The sequence below is a fragment of the Lycorma delicatula genome, chromosome 12 (assembly GCF_047948215.1).
Source record: "Lycorma delicatula isolate Av1 chromosome 12, ASM4794821v1, whole genome shotgun sequence".
Lineage (NCBI taxonomy): Eukaryota > Metazoa > Arthropoda > Insecta > Hemiptera > Fulgoridae > Lycorma > Lycorma delicatula.
This window is the reverse complement of record NC_134466.1, coordinates 62,206,484-62,231,528: the sequence shown is the minus strand read 5'-3', so window position 1 is coordinate 62,231,528 and position 25,045 is coordinate 62,206,484. Positions and strand designations below refer to the sequence as shown.

Below are 25,045 nucleotides of genomic sequence, written 5' to 3'. Positions count from 1 at the left end.
TCTGAAGATGTCCAATCGAGTAGATCCGTGTGCATTCTGGAATCGTCATCGTCTGGAATCATTTGATTGCTCGGATTAACGTTTTTTTTTTTTTTGGAGAAGGAGAAAATCAAAAGAAAAAAAATTGTATCAAGCAAAAAAGTCAAGATAACAAATAAAACGTGCAACTTGCCGTCGGTATTCGAAATGATACGGTTCTGCAAAATTGATTCCAAAAATTCAAACTCTGTTTGAAATGACATAAATTTGTTGAGATACAATTGTTGAGAAGAAAAAAATTTGACCATAGATAAATTGCCACTTTCTAAACATCTGCAATGCACAAACATTTACTTAAGAGTCGTTTCGCAGATTAATGAGGTTTATTAAATTTGTGAATCTCTTTCTTGATTCTTAAGTAAATCAAGAGGAATTTGAGTAAATTTAATCGTAGGACAAAATTGTCGTTGCGATCAACACTTGTTTTGTTGGTATAAGGATAGTATTTTTGGTTTTTAAAGACTCAGTCAAGTAATGATCTGAGTGCGTAGCCTAATCGTAGTTAGATATGGGAATATTTCTTGTGTGAATCCTACAGTGTTAGAGGAAGGCGCGGGGATCGCGCTTCCGTGAACCAGTTAATTTGATAGTTGATGGTTGGAAGAGGCTATACGAAGGACATAGTAGATTGTGTAAATACACTGATGGAAATATATACAGAGGCATTTTCATCGGTGGCATTATGACAGAGGCCAAACTAATCACAGTGTTGTTTTGTCAAGTTTACAAGGATTAAAAGACGACCTCCGGTAAAACCCATCAGGGCTAGGAACGTGTCTTAAAATACGGGGATCAGAATGTAATGAAACATTCAAATAAATATCCTGTTTCTATTAAGAAGTGAAATATATCAAAAATTGTTTCAAATTAACAAATAATTTTTGGGGGAAAGCTAAAACGTATAGGCACAAAGTATGATTAAAACGTGTTTGATTATTTACATAAACATAATATTTTGTTGAACGTGAATGTGGAGTACAGAAGAACAAACAAAGTTTAAATTAATTTATTATAACTTACTGAAAGTAAAATTAAATTTGTTAACGATAATTTAACAATTATTATAAACAAAAAATTATTAATAACTTTAAAAAGTTTGCTTCTTAATAGAATTTTTTTTTAATTTTAAAACACCTTAAAAAATAAATTAAAAAAAAAGAAGAGATTACCTGAAATTTTTACTTCGTTGTCTTCCCCACGGATTCAATCCAAAAGGACTAAGCCATTCATATATAGCAACGGCAACAGCAGTTACATTAAGTGATGTGAAGATTGCGATCCATAATTCTGATGAAAATGGTAAAAGAAATGCTAACAATGGAATATCAGTTCTTTTATCTGGCGAAGCTAAAAATGAAACACCACTGAAGAAATATGGCACCGAAAAATCGATGACTTCAGATCTGTAAAATAAGATAAACTTTTTTATAACGTTCAAAATCAATAATATTATTATCACGAACTCATTTGAGTCCGGCGGGCGTGGGCACCAGTTGGCGGGGGCTACACTCAGTCGTCCTCCGATATGCAACTAGCGCGCTTGGGTAGACGACCGCTTATACCTACCTCTCTGGGGTAGCAACTACATTAGGCAAGTACCGGCGGACACCATCTGTGATGCACAAGCTTAGGAGCTGCGTCCGTTTGGGCGCATAAGTTGGACAGAAATAGAGCCCAGCGCAGTGAATTAATAGTATGCGCTGGTGTTTTTAAAACAACCTTCTACGAGGCTACGACTGTATTGGGAAACGCTCTCCCGATGGATTTAATGGTGAAAGTTCGGGCGGACATGTGGAAGTTGTGAAGAGGCAGGGAGGCCGAGGTATGCGGTTTCGAGCCGGGCCTGTACCGAAGCGGAACGGTGATCACAATGCACCGGTTCTAAATTTCGTTCAGTTGCCCATCTCCCGCCTGAAGAAGTATTCCCAACGAATTTTCTAGGACTACGCAGAAAAAAATTTCTTATACGTTCAACATTGACTTCCGGATACACTCGGTCGTTCTGTATTCTTTCCTTCACAAATATAATTAGTGGTTTCAAATTGATGGCTCCATCTACGAATGTTATTGTCATTCAACGGAACGCACGTTGAATGGTAATTACAAAATTCACCTTTACAAACTTTAAAACACAGAATGCTTTCTGTTGGGGGATCACCATCTTTGCCTGTAACGATTTCAAGCGAAAGACATTGGAAAGAGTTTATGAGCGTACGCACAGTTAATAACTTTTTATGTTTTTCTTTCATTTCATGTATAATTAATCAATGTACGTGAAATTTGAGAAATATTACATAGCTTTAAAACCCCGATGTTCATTTTGAATCACACTTATTTCTAAATACTCTTTGCTTGAATTTAAAAATCTCCCGTTAATAAACTTTTAAGCTCTCCAATAAAAGGGAGCTTAATGGATCAAAAAAAGATAATTCTATTAGAGATCAGAACACACTTATTACTTAATACATTTACTTATTATTTAAGTTCATCGAAGTTAAATGTTGCCTGTATTATATGGAGTTTTTATATTGTGTTTGATGAAAACGTTAAACCATAATAGGATTGAATTTAAGTTTACTTTTATTTGAATTTTTTGTTTATTACAGATGTAAGTCATCTAAACTAATAGTATCACAAAAACAAATAAATAATATTAGGAAAAAAGCAATTAAAAACAATTTACAAATAACGTAACTTAGATTTAAAATAAAAATACTATTTCAGTTGTTAAAAGATAATCATCAGTACATAATGAGGAATTAGTAAATAGAAAAAGAAAATAAAGATAGAAAATATGCATTAATTAATTAACAGATAAATAATTATTTAAGTGGATAAAAATAACTATTGATCAAATTTAAGAAGTTTTATTTCAGACAATTCTAACTGATATCATAAAATTAGCTCAGAAACTTTCTGACCACTGAAACCTACAACTTCGGTTAATCCCGAAACCTACAACTGCTCTTCACAACTTAATGAACAAACACTTATGTATAAAATAAACTCTATAATTGGATGAGATAAAATCTATTTTAAGAACCTCCAACCAATCGAAATACACCCCGATTTGTTCACAGGAAGGGGTTGCCTGTGAACAAACCTTAAAAGAGCGGATTTTTTTTTTGTCTTCAGTCATTTGACTGGTTTGATGCAGCTCTCCAAGATTCCCTATCTAGTGCTAGTCGTTTCATTTCAGTATACTTTCTACATCCTACATCCCTAACGATTTGTTTTACATATTCCAAACGTGGCCTGCCTACACAATTTTTTCTTTCTACCTGTCCTTCCAATATTAAAGCGACTATTCCAGGATGCCTTAGTATGTGGCCTATAAGTCTGTCTCTTCTTTTAACTATATTTTTCCAAATGCTTCTTTCTTCATCTATTTGCCGCAATACCTCTTCATTTGTCACTTTATCCACCCATCTAATTTTTAACATTCTCCTATAGCACCGCATTTCAAAAGCTTCTACTCTTTTCTTCTCAGATACTCCGATCGTCCAAGTTTCACTTCCATATAAAGCGACACTCCAAACATACACTTTCAAAAATCTTTTCCTGATATTTAAATTAATTTTTGATGTAAACAAATTATATTTCTTACTGAAGGCTCGTTTAGCTTGTTCTATTCGGCATTTTATATCGCTCCTGCTTCGTCCATCTTTAGTAATTCTACTTCCGAAATAACAAAATTCTTCTACCTCCATAATCTTTTCTCCTCCTATTTTCACATTCAGCGGTCCATCTTTGTTATTTCTACTACATTTCATTACTTTTGTTTTGTTCTTGTTTATTTTCATGCGATAGTTCTTGCGTAGGACTTCATCTATGCCATTCACTGTTCCTTCTAAATCTGTTTTACTTTCGGCTAGAATTATTATATCATCGGCAAATTGTAGCATCTTTATCTTTTCACCTTGTACTGTTCCTCCGGATCTAAATTGTTTTTTAACATCATTAACTGCTAGGTCTATGTAAAGATTAAAAATTAACGGGGATTAGGGAACATCCTTGTCGGATTCCTTTTTTTATTACGGCTTCTTTCTTATGGTCTTGATTATTCCTGTTGCAGTTTGGTTCCTGTAAATGTTAGCAATTGTTTTTCTATCTCTATGCTTTGAACTCTAAATTTATCTAAATGCTGAACATTTTATACCAGTCTACGTTATCAAATGCCTTTTCTAAGTCTAAAAATACCATGAATATTTTTTAAATGTATGTAAAAAAAATAAGTATAAATTTTTATCCATTATTAATAAAGTAAATATAAAATGTTATTAGTTATATTTTTCCATGAAAAATTTCAGATGAGAAACGTACCAGATAATATATTTGTTTAGCCTTATTAAAAGACAGGTTACCTATGAGTACCAAATTTATATAACAATATCAACTATTAGTAACCGTCAATACAACAATAAAACTGCGAAAAATGGAGACATAATAAAATATAAAAAATCGTGGTTAAAAATATTTCATGGAAAAAAACACATACCTAGGGCTACTAACACTAAGTGCTGCGAAGGACATATGTGCAGCACCGGATACCAAATCTCCAACAATTCCATTCCATTGGGACCCTCCATCAGGTCGAGGAGTTCTGCTGCCATGCATACCGTCTGCTACTAAATATAAATGGAAATCAAACTCTAATTCTTGAGCGATATTCTCTAACAGATCCATAGCGAGTCCATAACAACAGCTCGTCAAATACCGATACCTAAAACATAAAACAAATTTTGATTAAAAAAAACTGTTATAAGTTTTGGAAAAATAAAAATTAAAACTTGTTTTCTATAATTAACAGGCAACACAATGTATATTACCGTAGAAATAAACATTATAATCAATAGCTCTCAAGACATATAAATTGTCACATGAATTTGAATTTATTATTAGGGTAGTACATGCCGGAAAGAAAAACTTTCTCCCGGCTTGCAGCAAATAGAAAAAAAAAATGATAACCGTTTTTTCTGAAGCACGGTTTACACACACATATACATATAATTTTATTATAAATATTTATCGTTTTATTTAAATATAATATTATATCGTTTATTTAATTCAATGATTCTAACTAAAGCTCGCAGGTATACCGTATTTAATTCACAGAATTGATGATGCATTATGTAAAAAATGTTTGATTTAAGTTCTCAGACAATATGCAATCTGTATGAAAGGTAAAGTAACTCCTGAATTTTTTGGTAAAAATTGAATTTTTTTTCCTGTGTAGCCTCCGGAAATTATCTTTCTGATAATACTTCACAGGATGATATGTATGAGTGTAAATGAAGTGTAGTCTTGTACAGTCTCAGTTTGACCATTTGTGAGATGTGTGGTTAATTGAAACCCAACCATCAAAGAACACCGGTATTCACGATCTAGTATTCAAATCCGTATAAAAATAACTGTCTTTTACTAGGACTTGAACGCTGGAACTCTCGACTTCCAAATTAGCTGATTTGGGTAGACGCGTTCACCACTTGACTAACCCGGTGGGTTGGTAACAATTGAACTATGCGATTGTAAAGATCGATTCGATCTTTGTATAAAACGAACTTTGTATAAAACGAAATTGTATAAACGAATCGAACGGTGTAAGCTTCTTAGGAAAACAGCTCGAACAATCTGTATAACCTCTAGTATACGAACTGTTCGCACCCACCTAGAGGTCACTTTTTCATTGCTGAACCTGTTTCCTCAAAATTACGTATTAATGGGTTAATTAATAGCCGAAAGACAAAAAAATATGCGTTTTTGGACCTATGTTCACTGGACATGTTTTCTTCAGAATGTTAAGTAGAATTGCTTACTAGAATTTGGCCTCACAAAGACAATCTGTATACTCGTAAATAAACATACCTGAAACATTAGGAAATTTTAATAATCTTCAGTTATGTTTATAAAGAACTAAAAATTATTGTTATTTATCCTGTATTACTCGCTGGCCATTCCAGAAAACAGGTTAGAATATTCCAGCCCTAATACATTTTTGCTTCAATTTTTCCAAACTGATTAATGGAAAGTCGTTAATAAGAACCGACGGTTGAAGGAAAATAGTTTTTTAAACACTAATATTATATTCTGTTTCATATTTCTGTCTCATTTTAACTATTTGAACGAAATATTCCTTAACTCCGTTTTCTTCTAACCTTGTGAATGGGTATATAGAATAGATATTTTAACCGGAATTCGAACCCGGATGAAAGGCTACTCTACCACACCACTGTTATTGACGTGTTATAAAGCATTATTATAATCTCATCTGTAAAATGTTTGAATATATTTAAGCAGTCTTCACATCATATTTTCTTTTGAAAATCTTCATACTTGAAGATAAAATAATTCTTTATTTGATAAAAAGAAATACGGAATTCAATATAGTTACATTAAATTGATAGGTTAAAGGTAAAAGATTACAGAAATAAGAATAAGGAAGAAGATACATATGAATCTCAAATATAACTAGTACATCTGATCTCTGCAATGAAGTAAAGAGGAGTAGCAAAATTTACTTCTACTTCCTCGATACGATTTCTTTACAGTTTTCTTTTTGTTGCTGTCACATTATATTATATAGTATTCGCGTCAGTTGCCTGGGCTCATTAGATTTGTCATCTAATGCAAGATTTACCGATCGATTTTTCTCTTTTACCTTCATAGTCAAAGGAAATATTTAAACTGCACATCTTAAAATAAAAATTACGTTATCATTTTATTGGATATTTATAATATTTATCTAAAATTGTTTTACTTATGAAACATTTTATTATACGATGGGAATATCTGTTATAAATATATTTCACAGATGGTTTAGATTTTATATTATTTAAAGATGAAAAACTGGTAAAGAAAGCGGGAAGTAATGCTCGCTGATAAATTAGGAATTAAAAATTCGAAATATTAAAGCAGTACAATTAACCCCGGTTACAACAAAATTCTAGAGGAACACTGAAAAAACTGCGTTATAGGTCCAACGTTTTGTAGAAAACTGTGGGATGTTTCTGATGCACGGCTTACACACACAACTTAATTTAAATCATTTTATTTAAATATAATACTTTATAGTTTATTTAATTCAATAAGTCTAAAAAATCGCGCGCGCATACAGTATTTAAATCACGCGATTGTGGCGGTACTAGCGGTGACAGCCGGCACTAACTAAACTAATGTAATTTCACACCTTACATAGAAAAAAATTCGCTTTTACGTCCGGAAAACTGGAGTAGCCGCGTGACTTAACGCACCAGATTTATCGAGTCAACCGATTGATCGAGTTCGAGTCCCGGCCAGACCGAGTTACTTTTTTACACTTTAAATATTATCGTTTATTTAATTCTACCGCTCATCTGTGACGTCACAACATATCAGTACTTTACAGCATTTTTGGGGTGGAGGTGCGATTTTGCAAAATATTTTTTGCATATATTGTTATTTTTTAATTATTAACAGAAGTTCCTAAAAAAATTATGACTTTAATTAAGCGAAGTCTCGATATACTTAGATAGCGTTACAGCAGAGTTGTAGTTCTAAAAGGGAAAATATTTCTAATCGGTCCAATTTGGGCGTATTCATTTTTTACCGGATTTTTAGGTTTTGATATCTAAGGAACCCAGAAAACCGGATGGAAATTTTCCGGATAATAATGTTCGTATGTACGTGTGTTCGGTGTTGGCCTCTAAATAACCTTATATCTCCAGAACTACTGGACCGATTTTGAACAAATTTGGTCAGATTACTTCTATATATGGGACACTGATTCCTTTAAATTTTCTACTTAAAAGGTTAAGAGGGTGAGGCTGTAGAACAATTTTTTTTTTGTTTGGGGGCGAAAAACGCCTGAGCGTTATCATCGCCCGGAATTTTTATTAATAAAAGGGTAAAATAAGTCCAAAACAATAAAATTTATAAGGTGTAAAATTAATATAAATCATATTATAAAAATTTATTAAAACAAAAGTAAAAAAAGTGAAATAAAACTCAAAACTAATATCGCAGACGAAGTCTTTAAAATATAAAAGTTAAAATAATAGAATAAAGAAACTATATACAACTTACCTAATTCCGATAGGTTGTGCAAAAGGCTCCCTTCTATGATAATAGAATTAAAGACAAAGAACCAAAAAAATCAGAATTGAAAGTAAAGATTAAAAATATAATAAAGGTTAAAAGTTAAAGAAAGTAAAGGTAGAACAAGGTCACCCTCAGTATCTCGAGATTTCGCCTAATTAAGGTCATATTTTTCTCAGGAACATTTGTAAACAATTAAAAATGTAACAATATTTGCAAAAAAATTTTTGTAAAATCACACCCCTCCCCAAAAAATGCTCTAGATTTTGAAGCTTTGTTGTGATCGCTATGATGGTTATTTTTCATGGCGATTTCTTCTACTGATTTCTAATTAAGCATATAAATTAATCTTTACTGAATTGGGAGCCTCAGAATACCACCGAGCGGCCGGACCCAATCAAAAGGCATTCATTTTTTAACATTTTTTCTTCTTTTCCTTTTTATTGCACTCAAGACTGCTTTAAAAAAGGTTTTTTATAAAATTGAACTTAACTCTCGCTTGTTACAATTATTAATAATTTTATCCAAAGTTATTTAAACAAAATATTGCGTTGTCTAAAATTTATTAGATAAGAATTCCTTTAGTATAAAATTTTCTATTGAGAAATAATATTGAATTTTTTTTTTTTAAATTTAAATTAACCACTGGTAATCAATTTTTCAAATTCAAATTTCTCGTGAACCATTTAACATAGAAAAAAGATTTTTATATGAATTTAATCAGAACGCTTTGAATTATGAGAAAATGCAATAAACATAACAGCCGTGTATAGTATAGATATTTCACAAGGGATCAAAAACACAGTACTTATTTTCCACTGACGTCATTGTTTAAGTCATACTATTTTGGTTTTTTTTTTTTTTGATTCTTATATACATTAGAGTTATACGGAGGAAATGAATTAGAAAATAGTGTTATAGAGGAAGAAGAGGAAGTTGAGGAGGATGAAATGGGAGAAACAATGCTGAGATCTGAATTTAAGAGAGCATTAAAAGATTTGAATGGCAGAAAGTTTCCTGGAATAGACGGAATACCTGTAGAATTACTGCGCAGTGCAGGTGAGGAAGCGCCTTCTAAAGCGATTTCCTTCTAAATCTTTTTTACTCTCTATACTTTATAATTATGCATATAAAAAATTGTAACAGTTTATTTTTATTTTTTTTGAACGAAGTAAAGGAAGTTGTGATGGCAAAAATTTCGGTTTTCAGATTTCAACGGAAATATCCATTTGACTAGTTTCGGCGTGACGTCTGTACGTATCTCGCATAACTCAAAAACAATTAGTTGTAGAATCTTGAAATTTTGGATTTAGGACTGTTGTAACATCTAGTTGTGCACCTTCCCTTTTGATTGGATTCGACTAAACAAAAAGTATCCAAAAAAGCCTAAATTCCAAAAAATTGGATTTTGGACTTTTTTCTTAACTGCAATAAAATAATCCCTCATTGAGAGCTTTTTAACGATGTATCATAAGTGATACTTATTTTCATTGGTTCCAGAGTTATAGGTAAATAACATTTTAATTAATGAAATATTTAAAGGGGAAGGCACATCGGTTCAAATCCGACTTAATCTCCTTTTTTTTTTTAAATTAATTTTTTTAATTGAAATATATTGATTTATTAATAACTATTACCTGTGATTGTAAAAAAAAATACAATAAATAATAATTCAATAATAACAATAAAAAAAATAAATATGAAAAACAATCTGAAAAGTTTAAAAAAAATGTGTATAAGTAATTTAATAGGCGTACAAGGAAGTCATGTGGTGTCCACATCAGATTTTTTAAATTTATATCTAATATTTACATTTTCAAATATCGTAAAACAATGGAAGGAAACAATGGAAATAAATATTAAATAAAAAATTGATTAACTGGGTTGAAAATGCTAAAATAATGTAGAAGACAATGAACTTAATAGATAAAAAAAAAAATACTTATTTCTACCAAGGGGTAGAAAAACATATATCGTGCGTTTGAATGTGTAGACGTGTTCGATCATCCCACACCATACGCTTTTACGTCATCATAATAACGAATAGAAAAAAAATAAAAGCTAGATTAAGAGAGATAAAAGACGGCGTTGATTAACTTGAAGTGTTTTTTTAAACAGAAAAAAAAAAGATTCAGATAACTTAGCAAGCTGTCTTGTTTATTTACGTTACTATGGTTACCAGAATGATTTATATCCTGAAATTTTGCTTGAAGTTGTTTTACTTATGTAAATTAATTTTACAACAGTTGAAGTACAGATCTAATATCTATATAAATGTAAATATGAAAAACGGTTTGTTAAGTGAAAGCAATCCACGGTTTAAAAAATATTTTTTAAAAATAAAAAAAACGTATTTATTTTGGTCATTTATAGTCTTAAAATATAATATATAGCGTACGGTATGAAAATAATACAAAAAATAAATTTAAAAGAAAGAGAAATTAAATTTTCGATAAAAAAATACTTTTACCCATTCCACGTCGAAACACTTATATTAATCCATTAAATTTAGCTTGGTACATTCGATTTCAATGTTCAACATTTTCCTACGCAATAGAAATTTATTTATAACTGTAAATTATTGAGTTCCTTTAACATGAAGTATATAAAATTTTACTAAATATAATATATGTATATTATAAGGGTCTTCTCAAAGAATGTATGAAGATTTGTATCATATTCTCAAAAAAAGTAGTAGAGTTAAGTGAAGAATTTTGATAAATCTTAATACCAAATAAACCAAATTATGATTATTACAACAAAAAAAAGCTGACAACACACTTATAGGACTTTCCCATCACTTATTAAATTCAATGGTTCTAACTATAAGCATGCGAGCATACCGTATTTATTTCACGCGAATGTGGCGGTACTAGCGGCGACGGTCGGCACTAACTAAACTAATATAATTTCACAACGTACATAAAACAAATTTCGTTTGTACGATCGGTAGACTGGTGTAGCCGCGAGGCTTAACACACCAGATACCGAATCGCCTGGGCAATCGAATTCGAGATCCAGCAAGACTGAGTTACTTTTTTACACTTTAAATATTATTAATTTTTTTAAATTTTTACCGCTCATCTGTGACGTCACAACTATCAGTAATTTAAAGCACTTTTTTGGGGGGATGGAGATGCAATTTTTCAAAATATTTTTAAAAAAATATTGTTATTATTTAATTGTTATCAAATGTGCAAAGTATGATCTTAATTAGGCGAAATATGTAGATAATGAGAGTGACCTTGCTGTACAACCTCACCACCTTGATCTTTTAAGTTGAAAATTTAATGGCATCAATGTATATATAGAAGTAATTTGAATAAACTTGGGGGGAAATCGGTTCAGTAGTTCTGCTGATGTCAAGGTGATCTAGAGGTATAACACTAAACGCGCGTGCGTACATACGAATGCTAACATTCGGAAACTTTCCATCCAGTTTTTTGGGTTCTTTTGGTGTGTAAAAACGTAACGATGAGTGAAAACCGCATATTCCCAAATTAGATCGATTGCAATACTTTTCCTTCTAGAGTTATACCACTGCTCTAGCGCTGTCTAGACGGGAAAGAGAGTTGAAACATAACTTGGGAGGAATATCATCAATTAGAAAATTATAATAACACTAAATTCAGATCGAGAATAAAAAAGGAAAAACTGGTTATTTAAATCTGAATATCAATGTAGTAATACATTTTTATTTTTTGTATTAGTGTATGATGTGGAAACCTAGATCCTAAATAAAATTAATATGAAAAAGTTAGAGACATGTGGAGTAACAGTACAAGGTGAAAAGATAAAGATGCTACGATTTGCTGATGATATAGTAATTCTAGCCGAGAGTAAAAAGGATTTAGAAGAAACAATGAACGGCATAGATGAAGACCTACGCAAGAACTATCGCGTGAAAATAAACAAGAACAAAACAAAAGTAATGAAATGTAGTAGAAATAACAAAGATGGACCACTGAATGTGAAAATAGGAGGAGAAAAGATTACGGAGGTAGAAGAATTTTGTTATTTGGGAAGTAGAATTACTAAAGATGGACGAAGCAGGAGCGATATAAAATGCCGAATAGCACAAGCTAAACGAGTCTTCAGTAAGAAATATAATTTGTTTACATCAAAAATTAATTTAAATGTCAGGAAAAGATTTTTGAAAGTGTATGTTTGGAGTGTCGCTTTATATGGAAGTGAAACTTGGACGATCGGAGTATCTGAGAACACAAGATTAAAAGCTTTTGAAATGCGGTGCTATAGGAGAATGTTAAAAATCAGATGGGTGGATAAAGTGACAAATGAAGAGGTATTCCGGCAAATAGATGAAGAAAGAAGCATTTGGAAAAATATAGTTAAAAGAAGAGACAGACTTATAGGCCACATACTAAGGCATCCTGGAATAGTTGCTTTAATATTGGAAGGACAGGTAGAAGGGATGTAGGATGTAGAGGGTATACTGAAATGAAACGACTAGCACTAGATAGGGAATCTTGGAGAGCTGCATCAAACCAGTCAAATGACTGAAAACAAAAAAAAAATCAGCAAGCAGAATTATCATTACAGATTTGCATCTGCTGATCAGTTCATCAATCTATAACTGAATCTACCTTTATTACATTTAAAATCCTTTTATTATATCCCAGTCTACAATTTCACTAACAAAATACATTGTAAAACACTAAATATAAAATACACTATAACACATCACTCGTTTAGTTTTATTTTTGTGGCACTGCGGGAGCGACAGTGCTTTATTTCCCTCGAAGCCTTTCGTGCAGCTTCCTATGTACGCATGCGCACACCAGCCAAACACCACACCGCTGGAACTGTAAAGCGTACAGTTCCATACAAATGTTTTTGTATTTTTTCATAAACCGGGGTATGGCTACTGACATAAAGCTTAAGGATTATATATTGTACAAAAATAAATAAAGAATTAAGGAAAAAAGAACTTATTATATTAAAATTTATTGCTAATATCAAGTGGACGGAAATAGGGGGTGCTGCAGTTTCACAGTGCCTATACGGGAGCCGCCATTGTTGCCGAATATATTTTTAAAATTCTCCTGTAAGTAATCTTTCATATGAATCTGACTTTTCATTACGTATGAGAGATTATGATAGTTTATTTTCAACTTGAAAGTTCATTAAGACTTCAAAAAATTCGTGACTTCATAAAATTTAAGTAAAGTAAGATTTTACAACTACGCACGCTGATGTGAAGCAACGTTAAGCAACAACAGCAGTTATTCGTAAAAACATGGCGTCCAATGAAGTGAATGGATATGTGGAACAGCGCGTTGTAATGAAATTTCTCGTGAATAATGGCGGAAAACCCGGTGAAATTAATTCGCGACTCCTTGCACAGTACAGTGATGAGACTCATAGTCGCAGTAAAACATTGGAGTGGTGAAAACGTTTTAAAGAAGGCCGTACATCAGCGAGTGACGATCCCAGTCGAGATGGTTCGGAGATACTAAAGTTATAGCCTCACTTTTTTGGGATAAAAATTGCATCATTCACTTCAATTTTCTACTTCGTGGAGTCAGTATTAAAAGTGAGTACTACAGCAAAGTTCCTCTAGATGTACAAAATGCTCGATGCAAGAAAAAACGGCCTGGCGTGATCACTAAAGGCGTTCTATTTCTGCATGAAAATGCACGATTGCATACAGCCCCCCGCACAACATTCACGATACAAGATCTTGGCTGGGAGTTATTGCCACACCTCACGTATAGTTCGGACCTCACTTCCAGCGATTTCCACCCGTTCGAGCCCTTGAAATTGTTCCTGGGATGCCAGTATTTCAACAGAAACGATGAGGTGAAGCAGTCAGTCCTTTCTTTCTTTTTCCTGTGTAGCCTCCAGTAATTACCGTTCAGATAATACTTAAGAGGATGATATGTATGAGTGTAGTCTTGTACAGTCTCAGTTCGACCATTCCTGAGATGTGTGGTTAATTGAAACCCGACCACCAAAGAACACCGGTATCCACGATCTAGTATTCAAATCCGTATAAAAATAACCGACTTTACTAGGACTTAAAGCAGTCAGTCCTATATTCGTTCGACGTAATGACAAATCTTTCTACGCTGCGGGCATCCAGGCACTAGTGAACCGCTGGAATAAACGTAACGTGGAATTAAATCAAGAAATAAAAGTAATTTTTCATTATCATACGTGTGTTCTACATTTATTAAAAATTAGAAGACGCGGATTGAGTTGAACGACCCTCCGTATTATTAAACTTTTAGAAGTTATTCATTGGAAAATATTTTTATATTTTCCCTCATATAAAATTGAGAAGTTATAATTAGATTAATAATTCATTAATAAGTTATAATAGTTACAAATATAGATAATCCAATCATAAATTTGAATGAAAAACTTCATTTAAATTCACTGGGTGTTCAACTACGGATAAATCGTGTTTTTTATTTTTAAATAATCTTATTTAATTCTCACTGAATGAATTTTCAGACGAAATCTCTTAATAAATATTTTAACTAGTTCCATTATTTAATTACTTAAAATTTTACATACGGGTTCATTCCCGGTGAGAATTCATTACTGAAATCAATTAATTGATAATATTTGTTGGAATATTGTAATAGAATAATAGTACATTAAAAATTGTAAATGATGTCATAATAGAATCGTTTGTTTATTATAATTAAAACAAGGGACCCTTAATTTAATATTCTTTGTTTTGAATATAAAATTATTTTAGCAAACACGTGTGTGTGTGTGTGCACATACGCACACACACACTCATACGTATATATATATATATATATATATATATATATATATATATATATATAGTGTAAAAAAAGCATTCTCAATTATTGATACTAGTAGTAATGAAAATATGTTTCCCTACGACGCATATAATGATTAAAACAATGATTAAGCCATCAAAATAATGTTATTAAAAGTAAAAACGTTGGGGTACAAATGATTAAAAATAGATAAACGAGTGGTTCAGCTAAAATTATCACAAAAAAAATATTTATACCAAGAATAGGTTTAAAGAAATATTAAAATCTCTTCTTTGTGTTGTCATTTATAATAAATATCCAAATCTTTATTATTTTCCTGTCTAGATAAAGCTATAGCTATACAAGGGAAAGTATTGTAATCGTTCCAATTCGGGAAAATGCGCATTTTCCCCGGATCTTGATGTTTGACACCTAAGAAACTAAAAAAAAAAAAAAAAAAAAAAATTGGATGGAGATTTTCCGGATTAAGATGTACGCGCGCGCGCGCGCGCGCGCGTGTGTGTGTGTGTGTGCGTGTGCGTGTGCGTGCGTGCGCGTGCGCGCGTATGTGTTCGATGTTGACCTCGAAATAATGTTATATCTCCAGAACTACTGGACCGATTTTAATCAAACTTGGTCAGATTACTTCCATATATGGGACATTGATGCCGTTAAATTTTCAACTTAAAAGGTCAAAAGGGTGAGGTTGTAGAGTAAGGTCATTCTTATGTCGAGATTTTGCCTAATTAAGGTAATATTTTTCTTAAACACATTTGTTAACGATTAAAAAATAACAATATTTGAAAAAAAAAATTGGAAAATGGCACCTCCACCCCTAAAAATGCTCTAACTTACTGCTATGTTGTAACGTTACAGGTGAGTGGTAGAATTAAATTAATTAATAATATTTAAAGAGTAAAAAAGTAACTCGATCGCTCGGTTGAATCGGTACCTGGTGCGTTTAGCCTCACGGCTACACCGGTCTGCCGACCGTACAAGCGAAATTTGTTTTATTTAAATTGTGAAATTACATTCGTTTAGTTAGTGCCGACCGTCGCCGCTAGTACCGCCACATCCGCGCGAATTAAATACGGTATACGCGCGCGCTTTAGTTAGATTCATGAAATTAAATAAACAAAAAACTATTGTTTAAATAAAATGATAAATATTTTTAATTAAGTTGTGTGTGTATGTAAGCCGTTCATCAGAAACAACCCACAGTTGTAGGACTTTTCCGGGACACTGCTTTTGCCTCTTGACGGTAAGATCCTATATCTATGAGGTCAGTTTATTTTTATATCAGAAGTTTACATCTGATTTTCGAAGTCGAAAGTCTTGAGGTACAAATTCTAGTAAACCTTCGTTGCTTTTATACGGATTTGAATACTAGACGGTGGACACCGGTGTACTTTGGTGGTACGGGTTACACACGTCTCAGGAATGATCGGCCTAAGTCTGTACAAGAAAAGAAATAGAACATTTTTTTTTTTAAATATAGCTAATAAAAATTACGATTATATATATTATAATATTGCGTAGTAGACTTAAAATTTACAGTTAATTTAAAAATAATCTTACGCTAAGATCAAGCGTTCTACCGGGTCATTCAAGGGAACCGGATGTTTTTAAAATAATCATAAAAAATTTAATATTTACTTTAAAAAAGTTTTATTGGTACTGAAACACTTGTTAAATCAAAGCATTTGTTACTTACTCATGAACGAAAAATTATGTCCGGCAAGTGATGTCTATTTTGGGCAATACATTGTTGTAGCCTTTCACGGTAACTGGCCTCAATTCTTTGCAGCATGTCTACATCAATCTGGGTGACGTGATGACGAATTGAGATCTTTAGGTCCTCCAATGTACGCGGTTTATTGCCGTTCACACGGGATTTCAGAAACCCCCACAGAAAAAATTTACAACTACTCAAGTCGGGGAACCGAGGGGGCCAAGGAATGTCGCCGAATCTGTAAACGATCCGTCCCGGAAACAAGTTACGGAGAACAGCCATCGTTGCCCTCGCTGTGTGCGCTGTAGCTCCATCCTACTGGAATAACACATTTTGAAAATCGATCCCTCGGTTTCGTAACTCAGGGATGAAAAACGTATTCAACATCGTAATGTAAAGATCGGCTGTTACAGTTACGGCAGCGTCATTTTCTTCAAAAAAAAAAATATGGTCCAATAACACCGACCTTTCCTATTGCACACCAGAGAGTCACCTTTGGGCTATGAAGGGGTCTCTCGTGAAGCCGATGCGGGTTTCTTTCTGCCCGATACCGGCAATTCTGTTTGTTGACGAAGCCATTCGGATGAAAACGGGCTTCGTCACTCATTAACAATAACAAATTTTAATTTTATTCAAAAACGGGAAGCATTTGTCGACAAAACTGTAATCGCTGCGTGAAATCTTGCTCGTTTAACTGCTACACGACGGCTATCTTGTAAGGATGGAAATGCAGGTCTGTATGCAGAATTCGTCTTACCGTACTTGTGCTCATTTGAAGCGCTGCTGAATGCCTCTGAATAGAGCGGCGTGGGCTTCTGACAACGGCTTCCCTTACTCGTTCGATGTTCTCCGGAGTGCTAGCAGTTCGTCGGGGACCCGGTAGTTTTTTCTTCAATATTGAACCACTTGTTCGAAGGTTGTTTACCCGTCGCAATATTGTGTTACGAGAAGGGACGCTTGCGTTACGATGGATATTAAACTGACGGCGGGAAACTCGCTGAACAGCAGTTACGGAATCGTCATTTCGCACAAAACTGTCATACGCGTACAGGCGTTGGTCTAGCGTCCACGGCTCCATCTCAACGACTAAAATGTTAATGCTATAAACAAAGGAAACTTCAGACACCAGCCACGTGCCCCTCTCACCACGAACGCCTGAGTACAACCCACTTCAAAAACATCAGGTTCCCGTGAATGACCCTGTATAAATTAATAAAATTATGAAAGAAATACCACCTATAATAGGGGTTCTCAATAAAAATTCGAAAGATACACATGAGTATGTATTTTTGGAATAAATTAAAGTTTGTCTTTATAGAACATAATTAAACCATCCCCCGATCTATTTTCCCTTAGTTTATAACTAGGTTCTCCGGTCGTGCTTACCGAACGCTCTTCGCAGCAACGCCCTCCGGGCAGGTTGCCCTGGCGGACGGCGTCTCGGAATGGGATTATTAGGTGTTCAAAATCGATTACCTCTTCATCCCAAGAAGTAAAGTACATTTTACTGGTTCTTATTGCCCAGTGTGAACAATTTTTATCATCGATTTTCGGTAATTGGTCGTTTTTCAAGATACTGCTTTTTCTGGTTAAATTCAGTGATAATAGTAATCAGTATTTCTGATTTCATACACTTAGTAAAAAAAAAACAGGTTTTTTAACAAACAAAAAAAATCATTATTACTTCTTAAAAAAAAGACGTTATTTAACCATATTAGAATAAGAATTCCCTTAAAAGAAAAAGTACGCAAAATTCAGTCGGAGTACTCTGTAATAGGATATAAATAGAACTATAAAAAATATATTTAAAATTAATAAAATTCGATAAAAAATAATAATAGATAACATGAATTTGTAAGGCGCATTTAACGTCAGTATTAATAATAAAAAATCTGATGTGGAACATTACATGACATCTTTGTACACCTATTAAATTACATATACACATTTTTAAAAGTACATAAAATTTAATTTTATTAATAACGTCTGATATTTTTTTTGTTATTATTGAATCAATGGTTAATAATTATAAATAAATCAATATATTTATATTAAAAAAAAACAATTTAAAAAAAAAGGAGATGAAGTCGGATTCGAACCGATAAGCCTTCCCCTTGTAAGATCCAAATATTTTATTAATTAAAATTTCATTTGGCTATAACTCTGGAACCAATGGAAATAAGTAACACTTATCATATATCGTTGTAAAGCTCTCAATAAGGAATTCTTACTACAGTTAAGAAAAAGTCGAAAATCCAATTTTTTGACGATTTTAGTTCATTTTGGACAATTTTAGTTCAGTCGATTGCAATCAAAAAACGAGATGTTGGATGTTACAACAGTCCTAAATACAAAATTTCAAGATCCTACGGCTAATCGTTTTGAGTTATGCGACATACATACGTCCGTACGTTCAGACTTTACGCCGAAACACAAAATGGATTCGGAGATGGTCAAAATTGATATTTCCGTTGAAATCTGAAAATCCAAATTTTTCGCGATCACAATACTTCCTTTACTTCGTAAAAGGAAGTAAAAAGTGTTAACAGTTCCTTTTAAATTAAATTGAATATTAGATGAATAATGAATATGAAAATTAAATGAAATCAGAAAAGGATGACGAAGGATAGTTAGAAGAATCCTTTTTCTGTTTAGCCCTCGGGAATTACCGTTCAGGTAATACTTCAGAGGATGATATGTCTCAGTGAAAATGAAGTGTAGTCTTGTACAGTCTCAGTTCGATCATTCCTGAGATGTGTGGTTAATTTAAACCCGACCACCAAAGAACACCGGTATCCACGATCTAGTATTCAAATCCGTTTAAAAGTAACTGCCTTTACTAGGACTTGAACGCTGGAACTCTCGACTTCCAAATCAGCTGATTTGGGAAGACGCGTTCACCACTAGATCAACCCGATGGGTTTCAAATTGCTATCCAGGCTGCCACAATGGAACCCGCCCGGTTGGTTTAGTGGTAACGCGTCTTCCCAAATCAGCTGATTTGGAAGTCGAGAATTCCAGCGTTCAAGTCCTAGTGAAATCAGTTATTTTTACACGGATTTGAATAATAGATCGTGAATACCGGTGTTCTTTGGTGATTGGGTTTCAATTAACCACACATCTCAGGAATGGTCGAACTGAGAATGTACAAGACTGCACTTCATTTACACTCATACATATCATCCTATAAAGTATTATCTGAACGGTAATTACCGGAGGCTAAACAGGAAAAATAAAGGCCGCCACATTGGAGGTTTCTTTTGGCCACACTTAAGCCCAGATTTAAATCGTTGTAACCTTTTTTTATAGGGATATTTAAAACAGAAAGGCCTGCATGCAATTTTTATGGAAATGCGTCACGGATAATTTAGTTGTGCGAAGAAACTCTAGAGAACTTGCGTTGCAGAGTATCAGAAACGTATACACTCGCCATGAAGATATTGTTAGGCGTTACGGCGGCCATATTGAATATGTCATGCAGTAAAAGAACTTTCCGTAAACTGTATTTGGTACGTAACGTTTTAATCATATTAAATTTAAAAATAAATATGTAATCCAAAATTCAAATGTGTCAATTTGTTTTGCGCTGCTAAGTATAAAATAAGGCACTGGCTAATTATACTGGTCTCTCTTTGTAATATACAAAATATATTTATAGATATTACTCGTAATAATACTTCTTTAAGGATTATGTTTTCCATAATAATTCTTTTACAATTTTTAATAAACCTGAAACATAAATAAAGTAAAATTTAAAATTTATTCATATAACCCAATTCACTGTGGCTCATATTTACATAAAAGATCGCTACATTCCTTCCGGAGTGGATATCAGTATTACAATGTACTCATACCATTAACAAAGTTCGCATATATTCTCATTTCATTACTGTGTTTTTCACTGTTATAATAATTTCCTAAATTAACTTTCTTCCTGTTGACAGTATATAAACAGGAAGTTGTTTTACCTCTGAAATCTTTAACAAAAGATGATTTCAAAATTATATATTTGTACGAATATATAATAAAACAGAAATTTCTTGTTTCTTTCACTAATTTGAAACTATAGATTCGGTTCTAATGTTAAAGGTTATAACGTTTTATAATCACGATTGAAAAAGAAAGATTAATTTACGAAAAATAAAGATTCAAAAATAATGTCGTGTAAAGAAGAAAATTCTTAGGCAGTTCTGCACAAGAAAACCACTTTTCGCTGTTTTAATTTGTATCAAATTTTACGCAAGTAATATACAAAGCATAAATTAAATGAGGAAACTAAAAAAGAAAGATTTTTTATTTAGTACCAGCCGCTCGGCCCGGCTTTGCCGGACCTCCCAGCCAGGCCTCGCTTCGCTCGGCGATTTGGTTTTAAGGTTTCCAAAGTTATTTTTTTCAATTGGAAGATTTTTGACGTTATCAACTTTACTCCAAGTTAAGAACTAAATATTTTTAGAAAAAAATTCATGCAATTTAGATACGTTATCTGATAACAGAAAATCCATTTTTTTTATAAATACAATACAATACTTTTCTTAGTTAGGGTTCATTTTTACTCGGCTATCCTTTGTAATAAATTTTCAACCTAAACTTTGTAACTGAAAAGTTTGGGACTAAATTTAAACGCTTTTATAGTTTTACATTTAATTTAAATAACTTAATTTGAAAAATTGATGGATTAGAGACTACAAATTCTAAATTTTTCAATGCTACACGGATACTTTTCATGGAGATTTATAAAGATTACAAAAACATAATCAAGAATAACTTGGATTTCATAATAATAATTAAGGATAATAATTAAGAAAATCATTAATAACAAAGCGATTAAATATTCCTTAACTATTGTAGTGCTTTCAAATACACAACATTTTTCGTTTTTCATTCGGGCGCGTACACAAAAAGATCCGTGGGGTTACCAACTCGCGAGCAAGCCACATACAGTTGCCCGTGTGAAAAGCATGGATTTTGCAAATGGACACCACACAATTGAAGCGATTACCCTTGAGATTTGTTAATTGTCATAGCAAAAGCAATCCGTACGTGAAACTGCAAGCGTCTGAACTCGAAAGGAGTCTCGTTTGAATCCGATGGGATACGTGGGAATAAAACGTCCTCTCTTTTGAATTTTCCGACCAAAATTGTGGCTTCAATGACATTATTCGTCAGGCGCTTGACTGCTAACCCGGTTCCATTGCAAAGTCTGGGTGGATTGATGTTTCGCAGCTTATTGATATTTTTTAACATATGATTGATATTTTTAAACAGCTGTAAAAAATTGTAAATGAATGAATCGTAAAAATTACATATGCATGTGCGCTAAATCAATTGAAACTTAAGAATAACTGTACGTTAAAACTTCAGACCTTTTCAAAAATGTTAGCTAAAAATTAAATTTTTCTTGAAAATCAAAGTCATTTTGAAAATTAAATAAGCTTAAACGAAGAAATAAAGTGTTTTAAATTTTGTTTTTAAAGTTTCGTTATGTCGGAGGTCCAAAAGAATTATCCTATGTTCACCGCAGGGCTTCAAAGTGTAGGTGTGCAAATTCTAGACAAATCTGTCCAGTAGATCTCGAATTAAGTTGGAACAGACAGACAAACATACATTGATTTTTATATATATAGATTAAAATATATTTTCTGCTTTAAATCATTATACCTGTAACTTGATGAAATAATTAAAAATAGGCAGTAGATCCTACATACAAGCATCAATTTTAAAGTCATACAGTGAATTAATGCATAAGCAGGTATGAAAAATACACCAACAGAAAGTCAACATAACCTCAAACTGAGGTTACGTTTTCTGTTGTCCACCTTAAATTAAGCGTAGTTAAAGAACGAATAAACCAATCTTAATTCAATTTTCATTTGTACAACTTTAGATACACTATTGCAACTAAATAACTAAATTTCAATGAAATTGATTTAGTGGTTTTAGGGATTTTCGAGGCACAAAGTTTTATACATGAACGGTAATTTCGTAATCCTCATACCTCCATACATAAATTTTATTCAATTAATCTCCTAATTTCACCGTGTGACCAAAAGTAATATCGTACTTTCCTTCGAAAAGACAATAAAACAATAACAAAATAGATATTTGAAATTAATTCATTTGGTTTTAGTTATTATTTGAATAAAATGACTGAAAAAAGCCTTAAGAATGGATTAAAAACTAAAAAAAAAAAAAAAAAAAAAAAAAAAAAAAAAAAAAAAAAAAAAAAAAAAATTGTTTTTCAATTCTGGTTTAAATTACGATTCTTAGTAGAAGTACCAAAAATACTAAAAATAAAAATAATTATTAACAATTTACGAACATTTAATAATCTGGTACCCACTTCAAAAAGTTGAATTTAAAGAATTATTTTTTAGTTTATTCTATGACGTGATTAACAATTTTAAATTATTATTGAATATTACACAACTAACGACTGTTTTTTTTTTTTTTACTTCCTTCTACAAAGTAAAGAAAGTATTGTGATCGCGAAAAATTTCGGTTTTCAGATATCAACGAAACTATCCATTTTGACCATTCATGAATCCACTTTGACTAATTTCGGCGTGATGTACATATATGTATCTCGCATAACTCAAAAAACGATTAGCCGTAGGATGTTGAAATTTTGAATTTAGGAGTGTTGTAACATCTAGTTGTACACCTCCCCCTTTTGACTGTAATCGACTTCACCAAAAGTATCCAAAAAAAGCGTAAAATCAAAAAAATTTGGATTTTGGACTTTTCTTAACTGCAGTAATAAGACCTAATTGAGAGCTTATCAACGATTTGGCATAAGTTGTACTTATTTTCATCGGTTCCAGAGTTATAGCCAAATGAAATTTTAATTAATGAAATATTTAGATCTATAAGGGGAAGGCATATCGGTCCAAATCAGACTTCATCTTGTTTTTTATTTGTTTAAAACGTTTTCTTAAATTAATTTTATTAGTATTTCTTTAGGTAGTAACAGTACGGAGTAACAGTACAAGGTAAAGATGCTACGATTTGCTGATCATATAGTAATTCTAGCCGAGAGTAAAAAGGATTTAGAAGAAACAATGAACGACATAGATGAAGTCCTACGCAAGAACTATCGCGTGAAAATAAACAAGAACAAAACAAAAGTAATGAAATGTAGTAGAAATAACAAAACTGAATGTGAAAATAGGAGGAGAAAAGATTATGGAGGTAGAAGAATTTTGTTATTTGGGAAGTAGAATTACTAAAGATGGACGAAGCAGGAGCGATATAAAATGCCGAATAGCACAAGCTAAACGAGCCTTCAGTAAGAAATATAATTTGTTTACGTCAAAAATTAATTTAAATGTCAGGAAAAGATTTTTGAAAGTGTATTTTGGAGTGCCGCTTTATACAGAAGTGAAACTTGGACGATCGGAGTATCTGAGAAGAAAAGATTAGAAGCTTTTGAAATGTGGTGCTATAGCAGAATGTTAAAAATCAGATGCGTGGATAAAGTGACAAATGAAGAGGTATTGTGGCAAATAGATGAAGAAAGAAGCATTTGGAAAAATATAGTTAAAAGAAGAGACAGACTTATAGGCCAGGTTACTAAGGCATCCTGGAATAGTCGCTTTAATATTGGAAGTACAGGTAGAAGGGAAAAATTGTGTAGGCAGGCCACGTTTGGAATATGTAAAACAAATTGTTAGGTATGTAGGATGTAGAGGGTATACTGAAATGAAACGACTAGCACTAGATAGGGAATCTTGGAGAGCTGCCTCAAACCAGTCAAATGACTGAAGACAAAAAAAAAGTATTTCTTTTATTTCTTTCACTTTTACAGAATTAATAATTAATGGAGTAATCCTAATACTAATTATAATATTACTTAATTTAATCATACTTAATTTAACATTGTTTTATAATACAATTTAATATTTATTACTTAACTTAACTTAATTATACTTAATTTATATTATTTATAAAAGATTAGAAAGATTAGAGGTCCACAAGGGTCTTGCCCGTTTTGTGGCACCATCCCTTTTCAATTAATCTTTTTAGTTAGAGTAAGGGGGAAAAGTAAACGGTTTTATCTTATATAGGAGGATTAGTTTTGGTTCAATTCATGATTTACTCTGGTGGAAACTTATATTTTCTGCAGTTAAATATAGAAAAGATCAATCGTCGTCAAATATTTATGTTTACTAATAATATTATAACTAAAAATAATAATTATATTTAATTGTTAACCCGTGATTGTAAAAAAAAAAAATACAATAAATAATTATTCAATAATAACAATAAAAAAAAATCATAAGAAATTAATGAAATAAATTTTTATGTACTTTAAAAAATGTGTATATATAACATAACAGGCATTATTACATATGTGTATACTTAATAGATCTGGTGAAACATTTCTTTATTTAATATTAATTGAAAATTATAATTTAGAATAGTATTATCTTTTAATTTTCTAGTA

At 32.2% G+C, this 25,045-nt stretch overlaps 1 protein-coding gene across 1 annotated transcript in view; it reads right to left on the bottom strand.

The window, feature by feature from the left end:
- Window positions 1–25,045, bottom strand: part of LOC142332777 (uncharacterized) — a 288,220-nt gene that overhangs the window by 54,032 nt on the left and 209,143 nt on the right. The window contains exons 5-6 of the mRNA XM_075379392.1: window positions 4,538–4,762; window positions 1,209–1,442 (exon numbers count right to left, since the gene is read on the bottom strand). Of these exons, the coding sequence (XP_075235507.1) occupies window positions 1,209–1,442; window positions 4,538–4,762 (459 nt within the window). The remainder of the gene's footprint in view (window positions 1–1,208; window positions 1,443–4,537; window positions 4,763–25,045) is intronic.